The following is a 21013-nucleotide window of genomic DNA, read 5'->3' on the forward strand; positions in this document are numbered from 1 at the left end:
CAGGTAGAGGTGGAAAGCAGATTAAGCTGACCTTCTGAGGTGAGTGTCTTTGATATGTTCACTGAAGAACCTTTAAAAAACCCTCTAAATAATTAAAGCATAATTTGTATTTGCTAAATTTCATCTAAGTTACCTTAGCAGACAGAGGCAAATTACTTTTCCACAGTCAATGATCAAGCAATACTTTGTGGTTATAGTTTGTACCTAGTGGTTGTGGTTGTAGCTAATACGAAACAACAGGCAAGGCATTTTTGAGAAGGATATGCAAGGTCCCACTTCAATCATACTCACCAACTGCCAAGTCAGCCAAGATGTCAGCAGAAAGGAATGCTGCAACAGTAGACCCAGTATGGGTCTACTTCAGTCATTGCTAACACCTACTGGCAATTGAGCTTGACCAGGTCAATGTGGGAGGGAAAAAAGCTGCAGATGCAGCCCCAAATTTCCCTGAAGGCTCACAAGAGTGTTAATTGAAGTGAGATTCAGGGGGATTGACTGAGTATGTGTAGCACTAGCTTCATATGGGGCCTAGAAGCAGACCAGTGAGGAGGTGGTTGGGTTCTTTCTCCTGGTTGTGCAAGATAGATCCAATGGAAGAACCTAGTGCTGCAAACTCTTCTTTGGCTAGCCAAGACCAAGCAGAACAGAAGGAATATGATGGATAGGAGAGCTGTTGAGGGCAGCCTACATACAGAATATGAACAACAATGTATTTAAGGCAGGGTATACAGTAAACAATACAAAAAGTGGGTTATAAGGAAAAGACAATGGATTAAAAGCAAGTAATACCGACCATAAACATTGCAGTGGACTGCAATCCTGTCCCATTATTGAAGTTCCCTCCTGAACTATTGTAATCTGCTAGTTTCTGTTTTAAAATAATATCATGGATTTCAGTGGTACAGTTGCTCCTAAACCCCTCATCTTTGCAAAGGAATAAGTGCCAGAAAAACCTTAGAAGTTTATCCTAGCATTTATATTATAGAAAAACCTCTCAAATTGACACACCTTTAGCTGAACAAGGATTACTTTTTAGAGCTTTGTATAAAAATAGGTAGATGAAATTAACGGTCTGGATTTATTAGCCAAATGTATTGCATTGTCTTATATAAATTTTTCTACAACATTCTATGCTTATTGCAGTGTTGAAGAAATGTAAGTAGTATCTCTTCACAGTTTCTGTGTAGAAGTGATGTGAACTACAAGATAGGAAGACACTTTTCTGTTGAAACTTGCTCCAGAAGCCAATGTTCTCAGGTATTGGTTTAACTGGGGGAGGAGTTACACAGGTACATCTGAGTACCAGATTTGAACAAAGTATCTTATTCCTATGGTAGATTTCTTAAAACTGAAAACCAGGTGGCTTACCTGAATGTGTTTATCATTCATTGTCTTCTGAAGATCAGTTACTTCCTGTAGAGAAATTTAGACTATAGCTGATACAGTTTAGTTGGCCTACCACTACCCAGCTTGTAAAGAGACCTGAATGCTACTGAATATGAACATTGTAATGGGAGTGTACATTCACAGGTACATGTCAATGTCTAGATTCTTTGTCCAGTATTGCTGGGATTGTCAGATACTCAAAGACCTTCTCTACTTTAATAGAACCTGTCATGGATTTCAGGAGGTCATGATATATTTCTATAGAGGTTTCTATTCAAGAGAGTATGGCACAGAATTTCACCAATGTTAATATTTATTAGGAAATGAGGAGCAGGGTTTCTGATAGGTGAACATACAGGAGACTTCCTTTAGTCACCATGACACAATATACAAAGAGAAGTTTTGCATAGTTTCTGATCCTTCTGCATCGAAGTAAAATTCTGTTAACATTCCTGCCTAGGACAAAGTGTTTAAATATATAGTGATAATATCATGAGGTAGCTATGCTTGTCTGCAGTAGAACAGCTAGATTCAAGTCCAGTTAAGACCTTTAATGAAGAGAGCTTTTACTATCAAAAGCTCATTCACTGAAAATCTTGTTGGCTTCTGAGGTGCTGCAGGACTTGAAACTAGCTAAAATATCTTTAACCGTTCCTAGCGGAGCGGATTAAATAAAGCAGTAAGGGCCCCGAGGGCGGGCCCTGTCCGGGATGAGGAAGGGTGCCGATAGTCCCCTTCCCCCAGACTGACAATTGAAAGGGACAATCGGCAGGGTCCTCCGATTGTCAGTCCTACGGCGGCTCGCAATTGGTCCCTTGCCGCCGGACTGACTAATCTCTGCACATTCGCCCGCCCACCGCCATTACCTGCCTGGCCTTCCCGATGGCGGTGGCGGCGGCAGCGGTGGAGGAGCCCACCCAAACACAGACCCGCTCGGACTCTGGTCGGACAGGTAGGCCGCACCATGGGGGGGGGACTAACAGCTAGCGCCCGCTGTATTTAGACTACAGCGGGCTTATTTTCTAGTATGGAATAATTCAACACCTAAATCCTTGTTTAGTGACAAGGAATAAGGGGAAATAAAATGGAATAAATGGGAAAATTTATACTCGAAGCATATTGTGGGAAACACAGTGTGTCGTGACCTTTCAAAGGATTTGTATATATCATCTTCACATGACATTATTTTGCAAATTAAGTGCAGTGAGGCAGATTTTGCATGCAGTAGCAGCTTCTACATTCTCCAAAGAAACTAAGCAATATACTTGAAACAATTTTTGTAGCACAATTACCACATTTTATTTCATTTAAAAACAGTATTCTAGGCTTTAAAAACCTATAATGAGGATATATTGTAATATAAAGAATCCCTGAAGTTGCGTAAGTAATTTACCACATATTTTTGGCATGTGTCATGCATGGATTGTTTCATTTAATTGGCACAAAATTTCATTCGATATTGAATGTTAAATGTGTGTGGCTTCCTATGCTGTTCTACACTAATATTTTAATTCCTCATAACTGCATGTCTGGAAAACTAAATCTCTAACTATATTGGGGAATTTTTCTAACAAAATAAAAATCCAGATATTACATATTTGACTTTTCAAAAACTAGGCACATCGTTCCTTAAGCCCATTTATTTTTTAAAATGCCTTTCACAATTCTTTATATATACATTCTTATTCTGTCCAAGTATTTGTCATTTATTTGTCTAGAAAGTATACTTTCTAGAGTGCACTTTCAAAAGTACAATACAGTATCCTAGTGGAGTCTAAGAAAGATGCAAATGTTGCATCTTCTTTATGAATCTGATTGCATTTTCCTTTATGTAAAAGGATGTCTAATGGATATAAGTGATGCCTACATCCACAGATCAGATGATTTGATATGCAGATGAGCTAATGCAGAAATTTAGGTAATTTAATCTTAACACACTTAGGGGGGAACCTGATTTAATCATCAGCTGCTGTTGTCCTTATGTCTAGCACACATTGTTTTAAGAGACATTATACATTGGCTATGCATCTTCACATATTATGGATCTAAGCACCCTTTTCACCCATCACAAAAATGTTACCATTGCCACCTTCAAATATAGGTATCCATTAATAAAACAGGTCAAATATTCTATTAGAGAATGTATACTTGCAAATCTTCACATTTTGAACATGGGGGGGAAAGGCATGAAAGAGCTTTAAATACCACTAACAATTTTGGTCCAAATGCGATCAGATGTTAAATGTCTTTGGATGGTGTTAGACACCACATTACTTATAAATCTATATTTGTAGTCAAAGTGTAAATGAATAACCTACATTGTTGCTGTGAAAAAGGTGCCTAATATAGTAGTAATTTGAGTATATTGCTTCATTTTTTCCGTTTTCTAGCAAAGGCAAGTCGGCAGGTGGACATTGCAACTCAAGGATGGTTCATTGGTCTTATGTGTGCAGTTGTTCTTCTCATCTTGATTTTGCTGATTGTTTGTTTCATAAGAAGAAATAAAGGTGGAAAATATCCAGGTACTATATTTATAATTGTAAGTTAAAATATTTAATTATATTAAAGCAAATAGAACCTTTATTTGTAATGGATGACATTCCAAGTGCTCTTGGATCCATGCTGTGGTCACATCAAAGTTTGAGTGCTCTAATTTGTCCTTTTAAGACCAGTTTAGTTTAAGATGCAGTGGCAAAAATATCTGAAGACTATTTTAAAAAATGTTTAAAGGTTCCCAGTTTGTTTCCGAGATCAATTCTAATCGCACCTTGCCTTAGGTAAAATGAGTGATGATCAGTTTTCTCCTGTTGGGGAACTAAACCATGGGAGTTTATCCCCCCCCCCAGGAACGTTAACAACTTTACTGTACAATTCCAGGGAGTATAAATCCATTAACTTCAAATGTTTTAGAAATGAACAACCCTACATAGGATTGCATTGGCAAAACCATTTTTTATTTTCATTCACTTTTGGTTCAGTTTGTGTCAACCAGTAGTATTTTATTTGTTATTTGCTATACTGGGGACTTATTTTTCTTGTACTAGTGATTTTACTATTAGATTTATTATGCTCCTTGCTCAAATAGATTACATGAATGTGGATCTGGGGCAACTGAAATTTATCTCATATTTTATTTGATACTGTGTTGATAGTGTGTCTAATCAAATTGCTCTCCAAGGGACATTTTCAAAACATGCACAAAATCACTGCCGATCTGTTAACATGCTGAGGCCTACTTAAACATGGAATAAAAAGGTAAAGGTATCCCTTGTGTAAGCACCGAGTCATGTCTGACCCTTGGGGTGACGACCACTAGCATTTTCTTGGCAGAGTCAGTACAGGGTGGTTTGCAATTCCTTTCCTCAGTCATTACCATTTTATCCCGGTACTCATTTTACCGACCTTGGAAGGATGGAAGGCTGAGTCAACTTTGAGCCGGCTGCTGGGATCGAACTCCCAGCCTTATGGTCAGAGCTTCAGACAGCTTGTCAGCTGCCTTACCACCATGCGCCACAAGAGGCTCATAAACATGGAATATTACGATTTAAATATTAGGATTTTTAAGGATTATTTAAAAACACGGAATATTAGGATTAAAAAAAAACTGGAGTGGTTGGTTTATACAATTTGTGATATATTTAATGGGCTGTTTAAACAATTGCCTGTAGAACAGACATCAGTGCAGGGAGGACTGGGTGGGAGGTGAAGGGAAGTTGAACTTCAACATGCTGTGTGAGAACTTCCATGCACTGAAAGCCAATTGATCTGTACTGTGTAGTTAGGAAGGAATAGTTGAACTAAAAAAGTTGAAACAATCATTTGCAAGTCTATAAAAATGTCTTCCTTTTCAAGATTGGCAAACAGCCAAACAAGTGGACATTCAGCTGTCCCTATTTGGTATTGGTAGCAAAGCAAAGAACTGCATTGGTAAAACATAAAATCCTATCAGAATATATTATTACACAACTGTATGTAGTAATTATTCATAATTATGTCATCCGAATTGTATTTTTTAAACAATATGTTGGGTTTTTCTAGTGAAAGAGAAGGAAGACGCTCATGGTGATCCAGAAATACAGCCTATGAAAGAAGATGATGGAACTCTCGGAGAATACAGGTAAGCAAGTTTGTTTATTGTTACTTGTCATGTCAACTTGGATTTGACATTACAATGGATAACAATAGTTCCATTGTTAAGACCTGCTGCGCAAAACTCAAAAACAGCTAAAGCTAGGTAAATTAATGGCTTTCCCAGTCAGCATTTTGAAACACAATATTTTGAAACACAATTTTGAAACACAACATTTTGAAACACAATATGGATATTGTAAGGAATGCTGGCATCACAGACAGATATGATGGTATATGGGTCCATTTGTCATTGTAATTCAGTTCACAGACAGATATCTAGTAATTAATTGACTATAAGAATAATTTGGAAATGCCATGGGTGCAGGTAAGTCATAGTGCAGCAAAATGCATAGGAAGAAATTACCACATCTTCATTGGTATATAAATTTTTCATGATCATAAGAAGCTGTACAGCCTTGCCTCCTGCCTTTATTGGTATACCTGTTCCCATGAGGACTCTGTGTCACTTTCAAAGTCAAGAATTATTCATTATGATAAGTCCAATTAAGTAAATTACAGATCCAAATTACAGTATTGGCATCCTGATACTTAAAGCATTTGGATCTAGGGTTTTACCTCATTCATGATTCTGGTATATTGACCTCAGGTATCCACTGTGATTTGTTTTTGGATTTTTTTTGTGCATGTGTGTTTCTCTCCCTCCCCCTTATCATTTACTTTTTATGCCTTATTCCTTTAAAGGCAGGAATAAAGCAGAGTATATAAATGTACTGTCTTAAATCCAGACTTAATAGTGACAATGTAATTGATTTCAGTGGTGCCCGGATAGTGCTTTTTTTAGACAGTATAATGTTCAGTTACTGACAAGTCTCACACTAGCTGCAGTTCTTTTCCATCTTTACAGTCGGTTCATTATTACTACAAAATTGCCTTGCATCACAAAATCCTGCTTTCAAACTTATTAATTTATAATAAATATCTTTTCAAGCAAGCTTTACTGTTTTGATCCAACCTATCAGATTTGAACAAAAAATTGTTTTCTTAGAAGATCCAGTCTTCATGTTTTGATTTCATATTGTATCATATGTCAATATATGTTGTACCACCTTAAGACTTATTTTAGTTCTCATTTATAAGTTACTGTAGTGTGTGGAATGTCTTTTTAAAAAACAATGCATTCAGTATATTTTTGGATCTGTTTTTATCCACAGAATATTGCAGTCCTGTTAATCTGACTGTTGTTTAATAATTCTGAATGCCAAAAAGTAGCTTCTGTATTTTTCTGTGGTTATTTTAATAGGAATTATTTTAAGATTATTTGATTTTCTTTAACAATGTTTGTGGTTAAACATTAATAATTATAAAAGGTATGAGTGAATTACAGTTTCTACAGCAAATTCTAGAGTAGTTCACACAGAGATTGTTAAAATAATAACTTGAACTTCTGATTTCTTTCTATCTGTGGACTACTTGACATCATGCAGAAATAAGCCAATGTTGTGGACATTTTGTGAGTTGGACAATTCAGTTCTAGATGTGATCATCACATCTATACTAACATGAATCCTATGCCAGGATTTGAGCATATGTTTTGAAAAGATTAGCATGTTAATTCATAAAACCATTTTTCATTGCTCATTTGGTTTGCATACTTAAGGAAACAATTGCATGAACCTGAACACTATAGCCTGAGGAAGTAATGCTAGTCGCTCATCCAATTAATTTAGCTAAAATCTCCTTTTAGACATATGTAACTTCCAGTTCATCAGTAATAGGGCTTGACTCTTTTCTCTCTAGAGACAGGCAGATGCAGACAAATCATGGAAGATGAGTTTATACTCTGTGTGGCTCAGCATTGCTACAGTCAAATCAGTTAATTGGTTCATGCTGCCTCAGGCAGCTTTATGATTCAATATGATGCATTTTTGAGGGAAACTTTGGTTTTCTTCAAGAATGCAAGTATCTTGAACTTTTTCCCATCACTTCAGATCCACGTCTCGGTGGACAATAAAGAAAATGGACAAAGGATGGAAGAGAGAATGTAGTGAAGTCACCAGATTTCCTGAAGCAGACCCTGTCTTTACCAAAGTAGGCTCTGTATGGTCTGGTAGATCCCGCTTACCCAGAAGGTCAGGAGATCAATCCTTCAGCACAAGACCAGAAACCTCCATTAGGAGAGTCAGTCACTCTACAGAATGCTCAATGTTAATTCCATCTCCCCTTCACTCTGTCAGAGGAAAAAGATATCAACTGAATGGCAGTCTGAAGGTGATTCTAGATATTACCCTTCACAACAATGGACAACAGAACTGGATGAAGGGTCAGATTCTCAGTTAAGAAAGCACTTCCCACTTCAAAAAAGATTCAGCAAGGGACCGTCCTATCTACAGCAGTCATTCGATAACACTGTAAACATTAGCTCACATTCAGAAAAGAACCACAGGTTCCATCTGAATAAGGTAAAACCATCTGTTTCCACTACTAGTAATTACTCCAAATCTGACAAAATAATCACAAATAAGGTCTGTTGCAATACCTGAGAATTCTGCCATTTTGAAGGATGCCTCTGTGACCATAACTACTCTTTTAGCTACCAAACATGCTGGACCTTCTCAAGCACCAGATGGAACAATTATTGATACCCCTGAAGTAACTAGGCATCAGTCCCAGATCCCTGAAATGGTGAATGTTTTGAAAGAGCTTGCGGCTTCTACAAAAAAAAGAAACCTATGTTTAATTGGACCTTAGAAGATAAATCACCTCCAGAGGAGGGTGAAATCCTGTGTTTCCTCATTGGATGTAGAAGAAGATAGTGAGCATTCCCCAAACAACGGGAAACCAAATTTATTTATTCAAGCCTATTAAGAAGAGAGCCTCTTGTTATTAAGAAGAGAGCCTCTTGTGGCGCAGAGTGGTAAGGCAGCCATCTGAAAGCTTTGCCCATAAGGCTGGGAGTTCAATCCCAGCAGCCGGCTCAAGGTTGACTCAGCCTTCCATCCTTCCGAGGTTGGTAAAATGAGTACCCAGCTTGCTTGCTGGGGGGTAAACGGTCATGACTGGGGAAGGCACTGGCAAACCACCCCATATTGAGTCTGCCATGAAAACGCTAGAGGGCGTCACCCCAAGGGTCAGACATGACTCGGTGCTTGCACAGGGGATACCTTTACCTTTACCTATTAAGAAGCAACTGAGATTAAAGTCTCACAAATCCAAACAACCTTTAAAAGAAGACAAGCCAGATAAATCCCTTCCAGTCCATTCAGCAATCCAGAAGCTAATCTGTAGGATATGGAATAACCCTAATGTAAAACATGTAGTTCCAGCAAATCTGCATAAACTATATCCTTTTCCAGTGGACAAAGCTGCCTTATGGGGAACCTTACCCAAGGTAGATACTTTGGCAGTCAGTGGAAATGCCATGTGTGTCTTATGCTGGTGGCCCTGTTCATAAAGATTCAGTTGATAGAAAGGTTAAGGCTGCAATCAGGAGATCTTTCAGTTTAGTCGCAGCATAACTTAGAATCTGCCTATATTCTGCATTTGCTTATAAAGCTTTATTAGCTTGGCTTGAAAAGGAAAAAGTAAGTGGTGAAAAGACACTAAGTGCTTCTTCATGCGTGGAGAACACTCTATCTAGAACTGCAGCAGATTTTATCCATGATGCAGCTGAGGATTCTCTTAGACTCACAGTCAAAAACATAGCATGTCTCACTGTAGCCAGAAGGGCCATCTGGCTATGTAATTGGCTCTTAGACATATGTATGAAACATTGGCTGTATCCCTACCATATACTGGAGGAACTTTATTTGAAGATTGCTTGGAGCAAGTTTTCAAAGATTACATCCGAAATAAGTGATTGTTATATCATTTCAAATGGCAAAAATACCATTCTTTGTTATTCTCACAGGTGTTGTACATCCTATTGTTTACCCACTAGGTTAAAAAGAGGAAGAGCTTTACAGTCCTTACATGTGAACAATATCAGATGTTATGATGCTCAAAGAGATCACCATTCCTCATTGCATTTTCACCAGAACAATAAGAATTAACTTCATATGTATATGTTTGGCATGTGTACATACACACAAACTTATTTAACTCATTATAGCACATAATATCAAATACATCTATATATTTTGATTTCTGCCCTGGAATACTCACAAGGCAGCTTTTCAGGGTTGAAACTTCCTTATTGATCCACCTGTTCCAAACCTCTTAAACCATTCTCTTTAATAGTTCCAGAATTTCTAAGCATCAGTTTTAATAACAATCAATTATTCATCTAAGTTTAAACTACATGGAAATAATAATCATCAAACAAATCAAAACAGTTGCGGAGCCTGTGTTTCTAAAGGCCTGTTCCGTTGTTATACCAGAGATATAGAAATCGTTGACTTACATGCAGTAAATTTCTGCTAAAGGTAGAGTGTGATAGTTTTTGTTGATTCACCTACTGCAGATTTTCAGTGTGCTCCTCCCTTTCTCTCAGAAGCAGCATTTTGGGTGAGATTTTGCATTTCAGGGCAGGAGTGGGGGTGAAGAAGTCCTATTTCACTGATGTTACCACTGACAACAGTGCCTTGTATTTGCAGAGATCTACCAAAAGATTAAAAGCTACACTATTTAAAAAATAAATTTCAGACATATTATTCCCTTTGGGCTATTGTATGATCTAGGTATGTTTATTGCAGGAGCAGACTTCCATCCCTGTTAGGGAACAACATATACTTAACCCTTCAGACTAAGCTGATATTGATCAAAAGCATAGTTGTTACTAGGGGTGTGCAAAAAAGTCAGTATGTTTTAATTCACATCTATTGGAACCCGCAAAAATTTTTGGTATTTCAAAAAAAATCCCTATGCATCTGATTAGCTTTCCTGTAGTCAGTCATTAATTCTGTATTGAATCATTAATCTCCTAACCAAAGACATACCCCAGTTCTTTGTAAGTACTGTTACAAGTAAACAATATTGAAAAAATTGTTTTCATTAGATCCTTTAAAAATAACTATTAATCTCTTTATTATTTATTTATTTATTATTTCATTTTTATATTGCCGCTCCAAGAAACTCGCTTGTGAGTTCAGAAAACAAGAAAAATACAGCAATATCAATTAAAACAGTAGTCCCCAACCTTTTTATCACTGGGGACCACTCTACGCTGGGGACCACTCACCAGGGACCACTCAACGCCTTTTACTGAGGCCCGGTGGGGGGGTAGTTTACTCCTCTACTCTCAACCACTGCCCTAGCGCTCACTGATCGCTATGGTAATGTTTAAACATCCCTTCAAAATAAGATACAGACACGCCACAACAATGAAGTGTGTTGTAAAGCAGCGGTCCCCAACCTTCTTGCTGTCGGGGACCGCCCCTGAGGGTGGAAGAGAGCCGGCGGCCCAGCCCCCATAGCTGCATGTAAATGCGCACGTGCAGTTGCCGCACATGCGCGTTTTCGCCACTAGGTGGCGCTAACGCGCATGTGCAGAGCTACCGCGTGTGCACGTTTTTGCCAGCAGGGGGCGCAAACACGCATGCGCGGCAGCTCTGTGCATGCATGTTTGTGTCACTGGCGTGCCGGTGGCCGTGCCTGCCTCTTCCCCCCCTCTTGCTGTGGGGGGGAGGCAGGCGCGGCCGCTGGTGGCCCGGTACCATGGCCTTTGCGGCCCGGTACCGGGCTGCGGACCGGGGGTTGAGGACCCCTGACTTAAAATATCCCATTAAAACAACTCCAACACATACAAGTACAAAATGATGGTATATTAAACATCCTAAAAAGATCTTACCACGTACTCCAACCATTAGCCTCAATATAGAAGAATATAACCAGCTGGAAAAAGTAAGAATCAGGCTCTTAGCACTGCATTAGGAGCTGGGGGGGGACCCGATCAAATACCCCAGGGCTCCCACCTAGCCTCAACTAAACGGCTTTAACTTTGGCTAAGATATAATAATATAATGTCATCATTCTTTAATTCAGCAAAGGAAATTATTAGAAAAGTGAACAATTATATGTCTTACCAAAGAAGATCATAAGTCAGGAACCTCCTCTAAGAAGACGCTGATAATTAATTCAGACACCCATATTTATAGGTTTTTCTGAATAATTTCTAATGAAAATTAAGTGTTCCAGTTAATAGAACACATAATCTTGGCTAATTGTCTTATAACGTCTATATTCAAATATTTTCTAAAAATATATACAGAATATCAAATATCGCAGTAGTGAATCTTTTAAAAGGCTAGTAGCAATTTAGACTTACCTGCACACACAGCAACAGATCTATATAAACACCACATAAGACCCTTGAACAGACATTTTTAATATCTGCCCAAAATATATAAATCCTATAATCCAGGATGTCCTATTGTCTCAGACATAAGCATTCATTTCTGGAGAGCTGTCTGGATATGTGGATGCTATTCTTAAACACTATGCCATCAAAGTCTCTAGTTACATGCAAGTCACCACAGACTTCCTGAGAAAAGTACAATTTATTAACAATCTTCCTGGAAACACTATTCTAGCTAACATGGATGGTGAGTCTCCATACATCAGCATCCCTTTCAGTGATGGACTACAAGCTTTTAGGGGCATGATCTCTGAAAACACCACAGTTGACCTCGATACCAAGCCCTGCCAGTTTATCTTAATCCATGATTATAGATCTAGTGAAGATTTATTCCTTCAGTTCAATGACAGCCATGGGCATCCAAATATCACCACAATATACCAAAATTTCCATGGCTAACTTGGAGCAGCACTTCATCAGATCTCACCTGTTGCCCCTCTTGTACCTGAGATATATTGATAACATTTGTATCATTTGGACACATGGGAAATGAGCCCTGGAGAAATTTCACAATGCCTTCAACATTCCTCACCACCATCAACCTATGAACTAGCCCACCAAAAAAATCATTTTCTAGACACCACTGTACAAATATATAATGGAAGCATGAAACTTATCACCAAATACATCTACATGTCTCCAATCATCCTAAACACTAAACTATCCATTGTCCACAACCAAGCTCTATACTACAGTCATACTGGTCTGATCCCTCAAACAGAGATTTTCACCTGCAGGATCTACAAGAGACATTCTTGGAATTACAATACCCATCTGGTGTATTAAGGAAACAGATCAACAGAGTGATACCAAGGTGATACCAGCTGTCATCTCAAACTGTTTCAATGCATCATTAATGACTTACAACCTATGCTAGACAATAATACTCCCCTCTCACAGACATTGAGAGAAAAACCTTTTCTTGCCCACGGAAAACTCCTTTTCTTTAAACTGCATCTAATTTTCTAACATGGACGTGGACTCTAGGATAAACCAAGGTACCAATTCTGTCCCCATATCCAATATGCAATAACAACACCAGCCATGCCATCTTAAATTCATTCCTCTTTGAATATCTGTAAACTGCACTCCGCAGTATAAATAAAAGGCTAACGGGTGTGGGGCTGGGCTCAGTCTGGGATGGGGGGGCAACAATTGGCCCCTTGGCCCCAGACTGACAAGCAGAGGGGCCAATCAGAAAGTGCAAAGTGCCTTCCGATTGGCCCCTCCACTTGTCAGTCTGGGGCCAAGGGGCCAATCCAGAGGCATGCGCAGCCAGGGGCCAAGGGGCCAATCCAATTGGGACCTCACCAGGACAGACCAGAGTTCCATCAAGTCAGGAGGTGCAAAGCATCTCCGGACTTGTCCACCCAGCCCAGCCAGGGGAAATCTGGAGACATGGCTGCCAGTCTGCTCCTGACCACCGCAGGGAGAGGAGGTCATTAGGGCTGCCAAGGGGGATGAGAACAGAGGCTTGGACAGGCTGCACCAGCCCATTTCGCCTCAAGGCTGTCCTAACTGTCATGTCCAACTGTAACTTGACCTCAGAACCCTGGCAGAGCTGACAGGAAGCTGGTGAGTGCTCTCCCTCCCCCTCTCCCTTCAGGCCTGCTGCGAAGGAGCCTCTGACAGGCCCTGACTGAGGGGAGGGAGGCATTTCCAAGAGCAACGCAGGGGAGTCCGAGGGCATGGGGGTGGGCATTCCTTTTGACGGGGGGAGCTTTCCCCTTCTGCCAAACAGTTGGCTGACAAGAAGGCCACAGAAATGCCCCTTCTCACTTAAAATACTGCTGTGGCCAGCCATGCTGCTGGAAGAAACAGCCAAGCAACTCTCTGCGGATTTGAGACCTACCACACAGGGTTACTGTGCAGGTGAAACTGGAAGCTGTTGCAGAGGTTCTTTTGCCTCCTGTTTCATCTGCATTTAAAAACCTCTTGATTTGTTTAGTTTACTGTACTGTTGCTTTTTTTTTTTTTGGTCTAAACCTTCTTTCTTTATCCCTTTTTCATGAATTTCATCTGTCAGTTTCAAGTTGCTATTTGTTGCACAAAACCAATAAAAGTAAGTACAAATATGTCTACATAAGAAAAAAGTGGGCAATCCTAACTCAGCAAGGCTGCTTAACTAAAGTTCCCATCATTGAGCTTTTAAATGTTTATTTATTAGCTTATTATGAAACTGGTTTTGTAATTCCAAATAGCAAGAACTTGACCGAATTTACTGTTGTGGTTTTCTCATCTCATTGTAGCATTATATATTCTGAAATATATATATGTTCCCTTTGAAGTTGTTCCAGTCTTAATGTTGAAGACAGGTAATATGCTTGAAAAAAAATTCAGAATGCCCTGTTTCAATATTGATGAACATTTGTCGGCCACCATCCTGATATTAATTTTTAAAGTTTCCATTATGTAAGTATGCATCTGATAGTCACTAACAAAATTGTATTTTCAGAATTGTTTTTAAAAGATTCATGAGAAGGAAGAGTAACAATTCACAGCATTCTGTTAACAGTGCAGTCCTATACCAAGTTGGGCTTTTCTACCCCATTAAATTCAATGGGTTTATATGTGTATAACCCTGTTTAGAAATTCACTGTAGTGTTAGTATAATAAAATTATTAAAATCCTAGAGACATGAGTGTACAATTCTTGTATACTTTAAAGTTCCCCACGAGACAGTTGCTTTGTCTTCTGTAGTAGTAGTATTCATTTTAGTGACCAATGAACAATTTATTCATTTCTCAGTGAGAGTTCTGCCTTTATTTTGCAGGTGTCGCTATTAGCACAATAATCCCCATACTTTTCCTGTGAATTTTTTTTAAAAATCCACTCACTTAGCTTCCAAAATTTCAGAAATTCGAACAGGGAGAATCTACCATCTTGAAGTAGAGAATAGGTTAATTTTCACAGTTCATCTTCCTAGACGAGTGGTGGAATGTAATATTGTGCATCCAAGTCAATGTATTAAGTCCTTTTATAATGGAAACCGCAAGTCCCTGTAAATAACTGAATTTACTCCCTTGTTCATCTCTGTTTTTCATAGACACTTAACTACAGTTAGCAAAATGGATTTTTCATGTTTGCATGACTGTGGTTTTCCTTTTTCTGTCTATGTTTTGGTGAAAGTGTTTCACAGTTCTCTTTCATGTATTAGATTTAGGATTTCTAAAATCAATATAACTTACACCTTGGAATATGCCATGTTCATTTGCTCCCAAGGGAAGCGCTGTTTAAAAACAGAACTTAGGAGCAAGCAGTCTTGATCCACATGTGCTATTTTTTGTGAATGGGACATCAGCTAAATTTTATAGGACTGCAGCCTAAAATCCTTTGAATAAGCACTTTATCTCATTGGAATGGGAACACCAGTGGCACAGCTGGTCTTAATATGGGTCCTCTATTAGTTGCTGCTTCAAATGCACAGCTACAGCCTGCTTTTAAGGGGACTCCCTGTTCCTTTTGAGCCTTCCATGTGTAGGTTCCTTGGACTTCTGCCACCAAGTATGGTCCTAATGCCATCTTTGTGGGCCACCACTACTTCCTGTGGGGTTAAAATGCCCAAGGCCATGTAGGAGGCTTACATGGAGGAGAAGGTTCACCATATAGAGCTTCTACTAGTACAAGAAATTCTGCTCCTATTGCTGTACTTCAAAGATGAAAGGGATTTACCTGGCAACTCTCCTTCTATAGTATAACTGCTCAGTGTTTAGGAATGTTTTTGTTCTCTGCATTCTGTTATTTTATTTAACAGATTTAGAAATTCAGAGTTTTGCTAGCATGTGGTGCAATAATTCTTGATGACTGCCTGCTCTCTTCCTCTCAAGATGGCCACTATTTTCCCTATGTTCATTTTCAAGGTGACACACAGTAATTTGTCTTACTCAAATGTGGGTCCTGATTTCTCCTGTGCCCCTCTTTCCCTCTATTTCTCAGTGCCCAGAAATGCTGGATTCATTTATCTGGGGTCAGAAAAAACAATATATTTGGTATAAAAGCCATGATGCTTTTAACTCATTCCTTTCTGGTTGAGAAAGATTCTGCTGGCAAACTGACTAAACATCTGCTGCAGTCTGTGTGGCAACATTACTTTCTTTTTTTATGATACAGAAAGTTAGGAAACCTTATTGCCAGGTTTGATTTTTGCATATGCTGTAGCTGGTGCATGCACACCAGTGCCCAGCTCTGTGCAGGAGTACACCCTTGTGTAAATCTGCAGTTTTGTTTTTGTTTTTTGTTTTTTAATTATACAGACATTAGAATCTGCATCCTTACTAGCATATAGAAAAATCACAGAAACATTGCAGCCAACTGTGTAAGTATTTTTTCATTATTTAGATTATAAATTTGGATAATCTTGTAAAACTGAACCTAAAGGGAATCAGAATGGAAGAAAAAGACAAGCATATTTCCTTGAAGTTAAAAAGAAAACACCTTATTTTCTGTGGTAACAAACAAAACAAATATTTCAGTGCCATTAATCATAGTTACATAAAGTATTTTGAAAAACATATTCCAGATTAAAATAATTTTTACTGCTCAGGTTACTTTTTTCCAACTAAATCCAAATATTTTGTGCTAATAATAAATTTTAAGAAGAGGAAGAAGTCATAATCTGAAAGCAGTAAATATATCCATCAAAGTTTTATGTGCTGTTTCAGCACATTTCATCTTGGTGAAAATTACTATTCTCAAAACCAAAATAAAAAGAGACTGTAAAAGATTTGTTTTAAGAGGAAGTAGACTTCACAAAATATTTGGAACTGTAGATGTATAAAACACTCACTATAGATAGCTTTTCTACATTACCATCAAAATGTATATTGTGTAATATGGATGGTTACATAATTAATAATATGAATATTTAATTGATATCTCTTTGAATTGAAGTAAATTGGATGCCATTTTTTAAAAAAATCAACTTTTCAATCTTATATAGTGCTTGCTGGAATTTTTAATTATGTTCATAGGTATTGTATATTTTGTCTTCTACTTAAAATTTGAGTTCCTTATTTAATGGAGTACGTTCATAGATCCTTCATCTTAGAAAATGAGTTAGCAAAATAGTTGTGAAAACATAAAATTCATTCAGGTGAGGATGTTATTGGCTTGCATTTGAACATAGAAGGCATATAGAGTTTTTATGCAGTCCTCTAATCATCAGAAAGATTACTGCTGGGGCCATGGGATCCACATGAACTAGAACCAAGCAGGTCACTAGACTGTAATGAGAAGGGGACAAGTGGAAGAGAGTGTCTCCTCCTTCCAGTTGAACTGCATTTGTGGGACGGGGAACCTTTACACAAGTCTTGCAACTTCTGTGACTTGTTTTGAGGGTCTGAAGAACCTGTATAACAGGAAAGGATTGTGGGAAACTCTGCTTTTTGTTTTAAGCAATAGGCAAATACTTTGGCTTCAGTATCTACAGGTTAAAGTCTTCTATAAACATTACTATGTAAAGATAAAATAAGAATCCAATTGACGAGTTTTGAAAAATTACCTGTAAATGGTGAAAGGAATATATGCTTTAATCTTCTATTAGATGCTGATGGTAAATGGTAGGAAACATTTGTAAAACTCTGAACAAAAGACTTGAAAGCCTCAATAAACTCAGATGTTTGGTCATCAGTGTTAAGAAGTGGCTTAAACCTCTATAAACCTTTCTGCCAAATAAAATTTAATAAAAATGCTATATCAGTGGCACTTATCTCCCTGTAGATTAGCAAAAATATATCAAGGTGCTAATGGGAATTGTGTATGTGGGGCTAATTTTATACACATCTGGTGGAAGAGCAGCAGAGTTCTGGAGTGTGATTAATACTCTTATCTTTAAATGAAAAAGGAAAGAGCTACCATTATCCCCTAGAATCTTGTTTCTTAAATCATGTAGAATTCCCTCCTAAAGAAGTTAGTGGCACTCCTCCACATACAGCTAGCTGTGTGACCTTGGGCTAGTCACAATCCTGTTAGAGCTGTTCTCACAAAGCTGTTCTGTCAAGAGTTCTCCCAGCTTCACCTACCTCACAGGGTACTCATTGTGGGGAGAGAAAGATAAGACAATTATAAGCTTCTTTGAAACTTCTTGGGGTAATGAAAAGCAGAGTAAAAAAACCCTAACTCTTCTTCAAAATGTATGATAAATTTGGAAAATTGAATGCTTTCAAGTCTAGAATGAGAAATTAACTTTGAGTTTTGATAACTGATGTTTATAATAGATTTGTAGTTTGTATTTCAGAACATTGTCTGTATTAATTTTATTTCTATATTTTATCAACAATCAATTTTTTAAAAATTTAAATAAACATAAGAACTTTACTAGTTTGCATTTGCCATTGCAACAGCTATTTATACAGTATGCCGATAAAGGTTTATTGAATTGAAGTGACACAGTAGAATATTAGATCATTCATTCATTCATTCATTGAATTAAGGTTCTAACACTAGTGACACTAATCAGTAATTGAATCCAGTCCATTATCTTTTTGGTTGGTCAAAACCCATATGCAACACTTTATCAAAACATTTCCCTTAAATCTGTCACAGTTGTAAGTTGTGTTCTTTGCATTACATTATGTTTGCTTAGATGTTATTACAGTTGAATGTTGATGCATATTGTGAAATAGGGCTGATCATATTTCCTAATGTTCCTCAGGCAACTAGGCAAATGTACAAGTGCTATTCATGGGCACAGCAATATTGTTATGAGGTTTAGGGTGACTAGAAAGTGTATGCTATGTTTGAGATGGAACTATCTGATTTGAAGCAGCATGCATTTTATTTTACAGGCCCATAAGACTTCAGGCCAATTGTGACTTCCACTATAATAAGCTAAGGGCAGCATAATATCCCCATCATTTCATTACGTTGCTATTGGTCGGTACAAGGTAGCTGAAAGGATACTTTTGTATGGCAGCTTCCTTTTTTTGTTCAGACTTTATGCATGGAAAAAGCTTTTATGGAATATAAATGGTAACTTTTCTTAAAGTACTTGTATAGCATGTTGTTGTCTTAAATAAAAACAATAAGCTCCCTCATAACTGTAGTTCAGTGAAAAGCTGTTAATGGTTTTGTGAAAAGGAAAACCCATATCTGGTCAGAGTATTCTTTCATCATTAATATCGTTATACTATGTTTAGTATGGTGAAATGTAAATGAAACACACTTTTGGTGGTGCAACAAGCAATTTGGACTGGAAATGTCTGCATGTTCTTCTAACTAGAGATCATCTCCCCCCCCCCGGAAACTGCTGGGATCAGTGGGGTTTTTTTGCCCTTAAAATTAATCTATGCCCAGAGCTTCAAAATTAGAAGCACCCGTTCTGAGCTTATTTCTAGTAACTGTGGCTGTAATCTACTGATATAGTCTTTGAGTCTTTGACCAAACCAGCACTGCAGCCTAGACTCTAAAGGTAAATTATACCATTTTAAGCCTGTTAACATCAATGGACTTAAATTGGTGCGATTCCTTTTTAGGACTGCATTATAAACTTGTTTTTTCTTCCTATGCTTCATTACTATTAATCATAATGTGTGACTGTTAAGTTCAATGTGCTTAGTTGTTTATCAAATTTACCTCTTTGAGGGTTTTTTATTTTCCGTCTACAAATCATCTATGGTAGATTTGCATTAGCAATTAATTAATTACAATGCTAGTATTGGGTCAATACTATTATTTTATAGCATGCCAGGTTATTATATTGGCTATGAAAGTACTTCCCAATCCACAGTTTTCCACCATGCCACAGTGAATACTTCAAGAAGTTCCTTGAAGTGCACTGGACTTCTGTTCTGCCACAAAAACACTTCACAGTGGAATACAAATCACTATATTGCTTGGCCCTTAGAACCAGACAGCTCTTCAGATTCAGAGAATGATTAGGCCCTCTGTTTCATGAATAGTGGGAGAGTAACTGACGTGGGAAAGTAGATGACAGATTATCTTGAAATTAATATCACAGGCTAAAAGCTAATGATATGGCCTTCCCATTTTCTCACTACTGAGTAGTTCTTCTATGAAATACTGTGTCTATCAAGCTTCAAAACATTTCATGATAACCCTGTAATAATTAGCTTGCTGGGAAGAGATAGAGGAAGGGATAGAATTAAATGGTTGTACATTAAATTTCTGTGTCTTGTTCTGAGGGCTAATCAAGGGGAGGTTTCCAGGGGTCATTTGGCAGGCCCCCTCACATTTAGACACAAATAAATTGAGGGAAGGGAACTCAATCAATTTTAGAACTCATTTTATGCTCATTATGTGCTAGTTTTTAATTTTTGAAAATGGGCAGTGACTTCAAGAGCTGGAAGTAGCCTGGGCTTCTCAGGACATCTAAGAGGACCTGGTAATCCTGCAAGACTGATTGTTCACATTGATAGGGACAGACTTGTAATTCTGTATGCACTCGGGTATCTCAAGGGAACACTATGAAACTGGGACCTTCTTCATATTCTTTGTGTAGACTTTATACCAAGGTTTCACTTGAGATATATATAACTACTATTTATCTTTAGTTTTAACTGGGGATGTTTTAACTTTTATTGTAACCAGAGGAAAAGTGGAATATAATTTTTAATAAATTAATAAAAAACCTTTTTCTTATAAATGCTATTGTCCATCAAAGTAAGATCTAATAAACCATTTCTTCCTCAACTTTTAGTAACTCGTTCTAAATCCCCATATTGAAGTTAACTTGCGATCTTCACAGAGCATGAGTGAACATTCTCTTGGTCAAGCTCTGGTTCTGATTTAACTTAGTACTGATCTCTATCAGGATATGGATTCTGCTTTTCTTCTTAGGCTATTTTCATTTGTTTCTTCTGCAACCTTTTAATGGAATATATAGGTCTCTTGAAAGGTAAGGTTAATTATTTCCAGCCTGGTGTGTGTAATGTAACAAATTACTCCAACTCTGTTCATTATGTATTCCTAATAATGAAGAGAATCGGTGTTTTCATTAATCAAATTCATTCCCCATTCATATTCAGGAATCAAGAATTAAGAAGTTTAACAGACTAATTTCACAGTACACCACAAGCTTTTCCTTTGGAGAAAGAAAGTGGCCCCTTTTAATGCTTGCAAATTTTTCTACATTGCTTCAAAACTGGGAGCTGAAGTTTTTGCTACCAAGAAGCCATGCACGATGGGCAAAATGCACTTCCTCTGTTGGAGACATTCTGCGTTTAA

At 37.8% G+C, this 21013-nt stretch overlaps 1 protein-coding gene and 2 pseudogenes across 39 annotated transcripts in view; all 3 read left to right on the top strand.

Annotated features, from left to right (window-relative positions):
* NRCAM (neuronal cell adhesion molecule) overlaps positions 1 to 21013 on the top strand; it is a 193182-nt gene that overhangs the window by 169395 nt on the left and 2774 nt on the right. For 34 of the 39 annotated variants that reach the window (XM_077338545.1, XM_077338528.1, XM_077338525.1 and 31 more), the window contains 2 exons: positions 3777 to 3908; positions 5425 to 5503. In XM_077338545.1, coding sequence (XP_077194660.1) covers positions 3777 to 3908; positions 5425 to 5503 — 211 coding nt within the window. Of the gene's footprint in view, positions 1 to 3; positions 3305 to 3776; positions 3909 to 5424; positions 5504 to 16083; positions 16146 to 20626; positions 20685 to 21013 lie in introns of those variants that run through there. The other 5 variants (XR_013231151.1, XM_077338546.1, XM_077338555.1 and 2 more) reach the window with 5 other exon arrangements.
* On the top strand, positions 7453 to 15818 carry LOC143838813 (uncharacterized; annotated as a pseudogene).
* LOC143837962 (lamina-associated polypeptide 2-like) lies at positions 8531 to 15966 on the top strand (annotated as a pseudogene).

This window comes from Paroedura picta, chromosome 5 (assembly GCF_049243985.1).
Source record: "Paroedura picta isolate Pp20150507F chromosome 5, Ppicta_v3.0, whole genome shotgun sequence".
In the NCBI taxonomy this organism is placed as follows: domain Eukaryota; kingdom Metazoa; phylum Chordata; class Lepidosauria; order Squamata; family Gekkonidae; genus Paroedura; species Paroedura picta.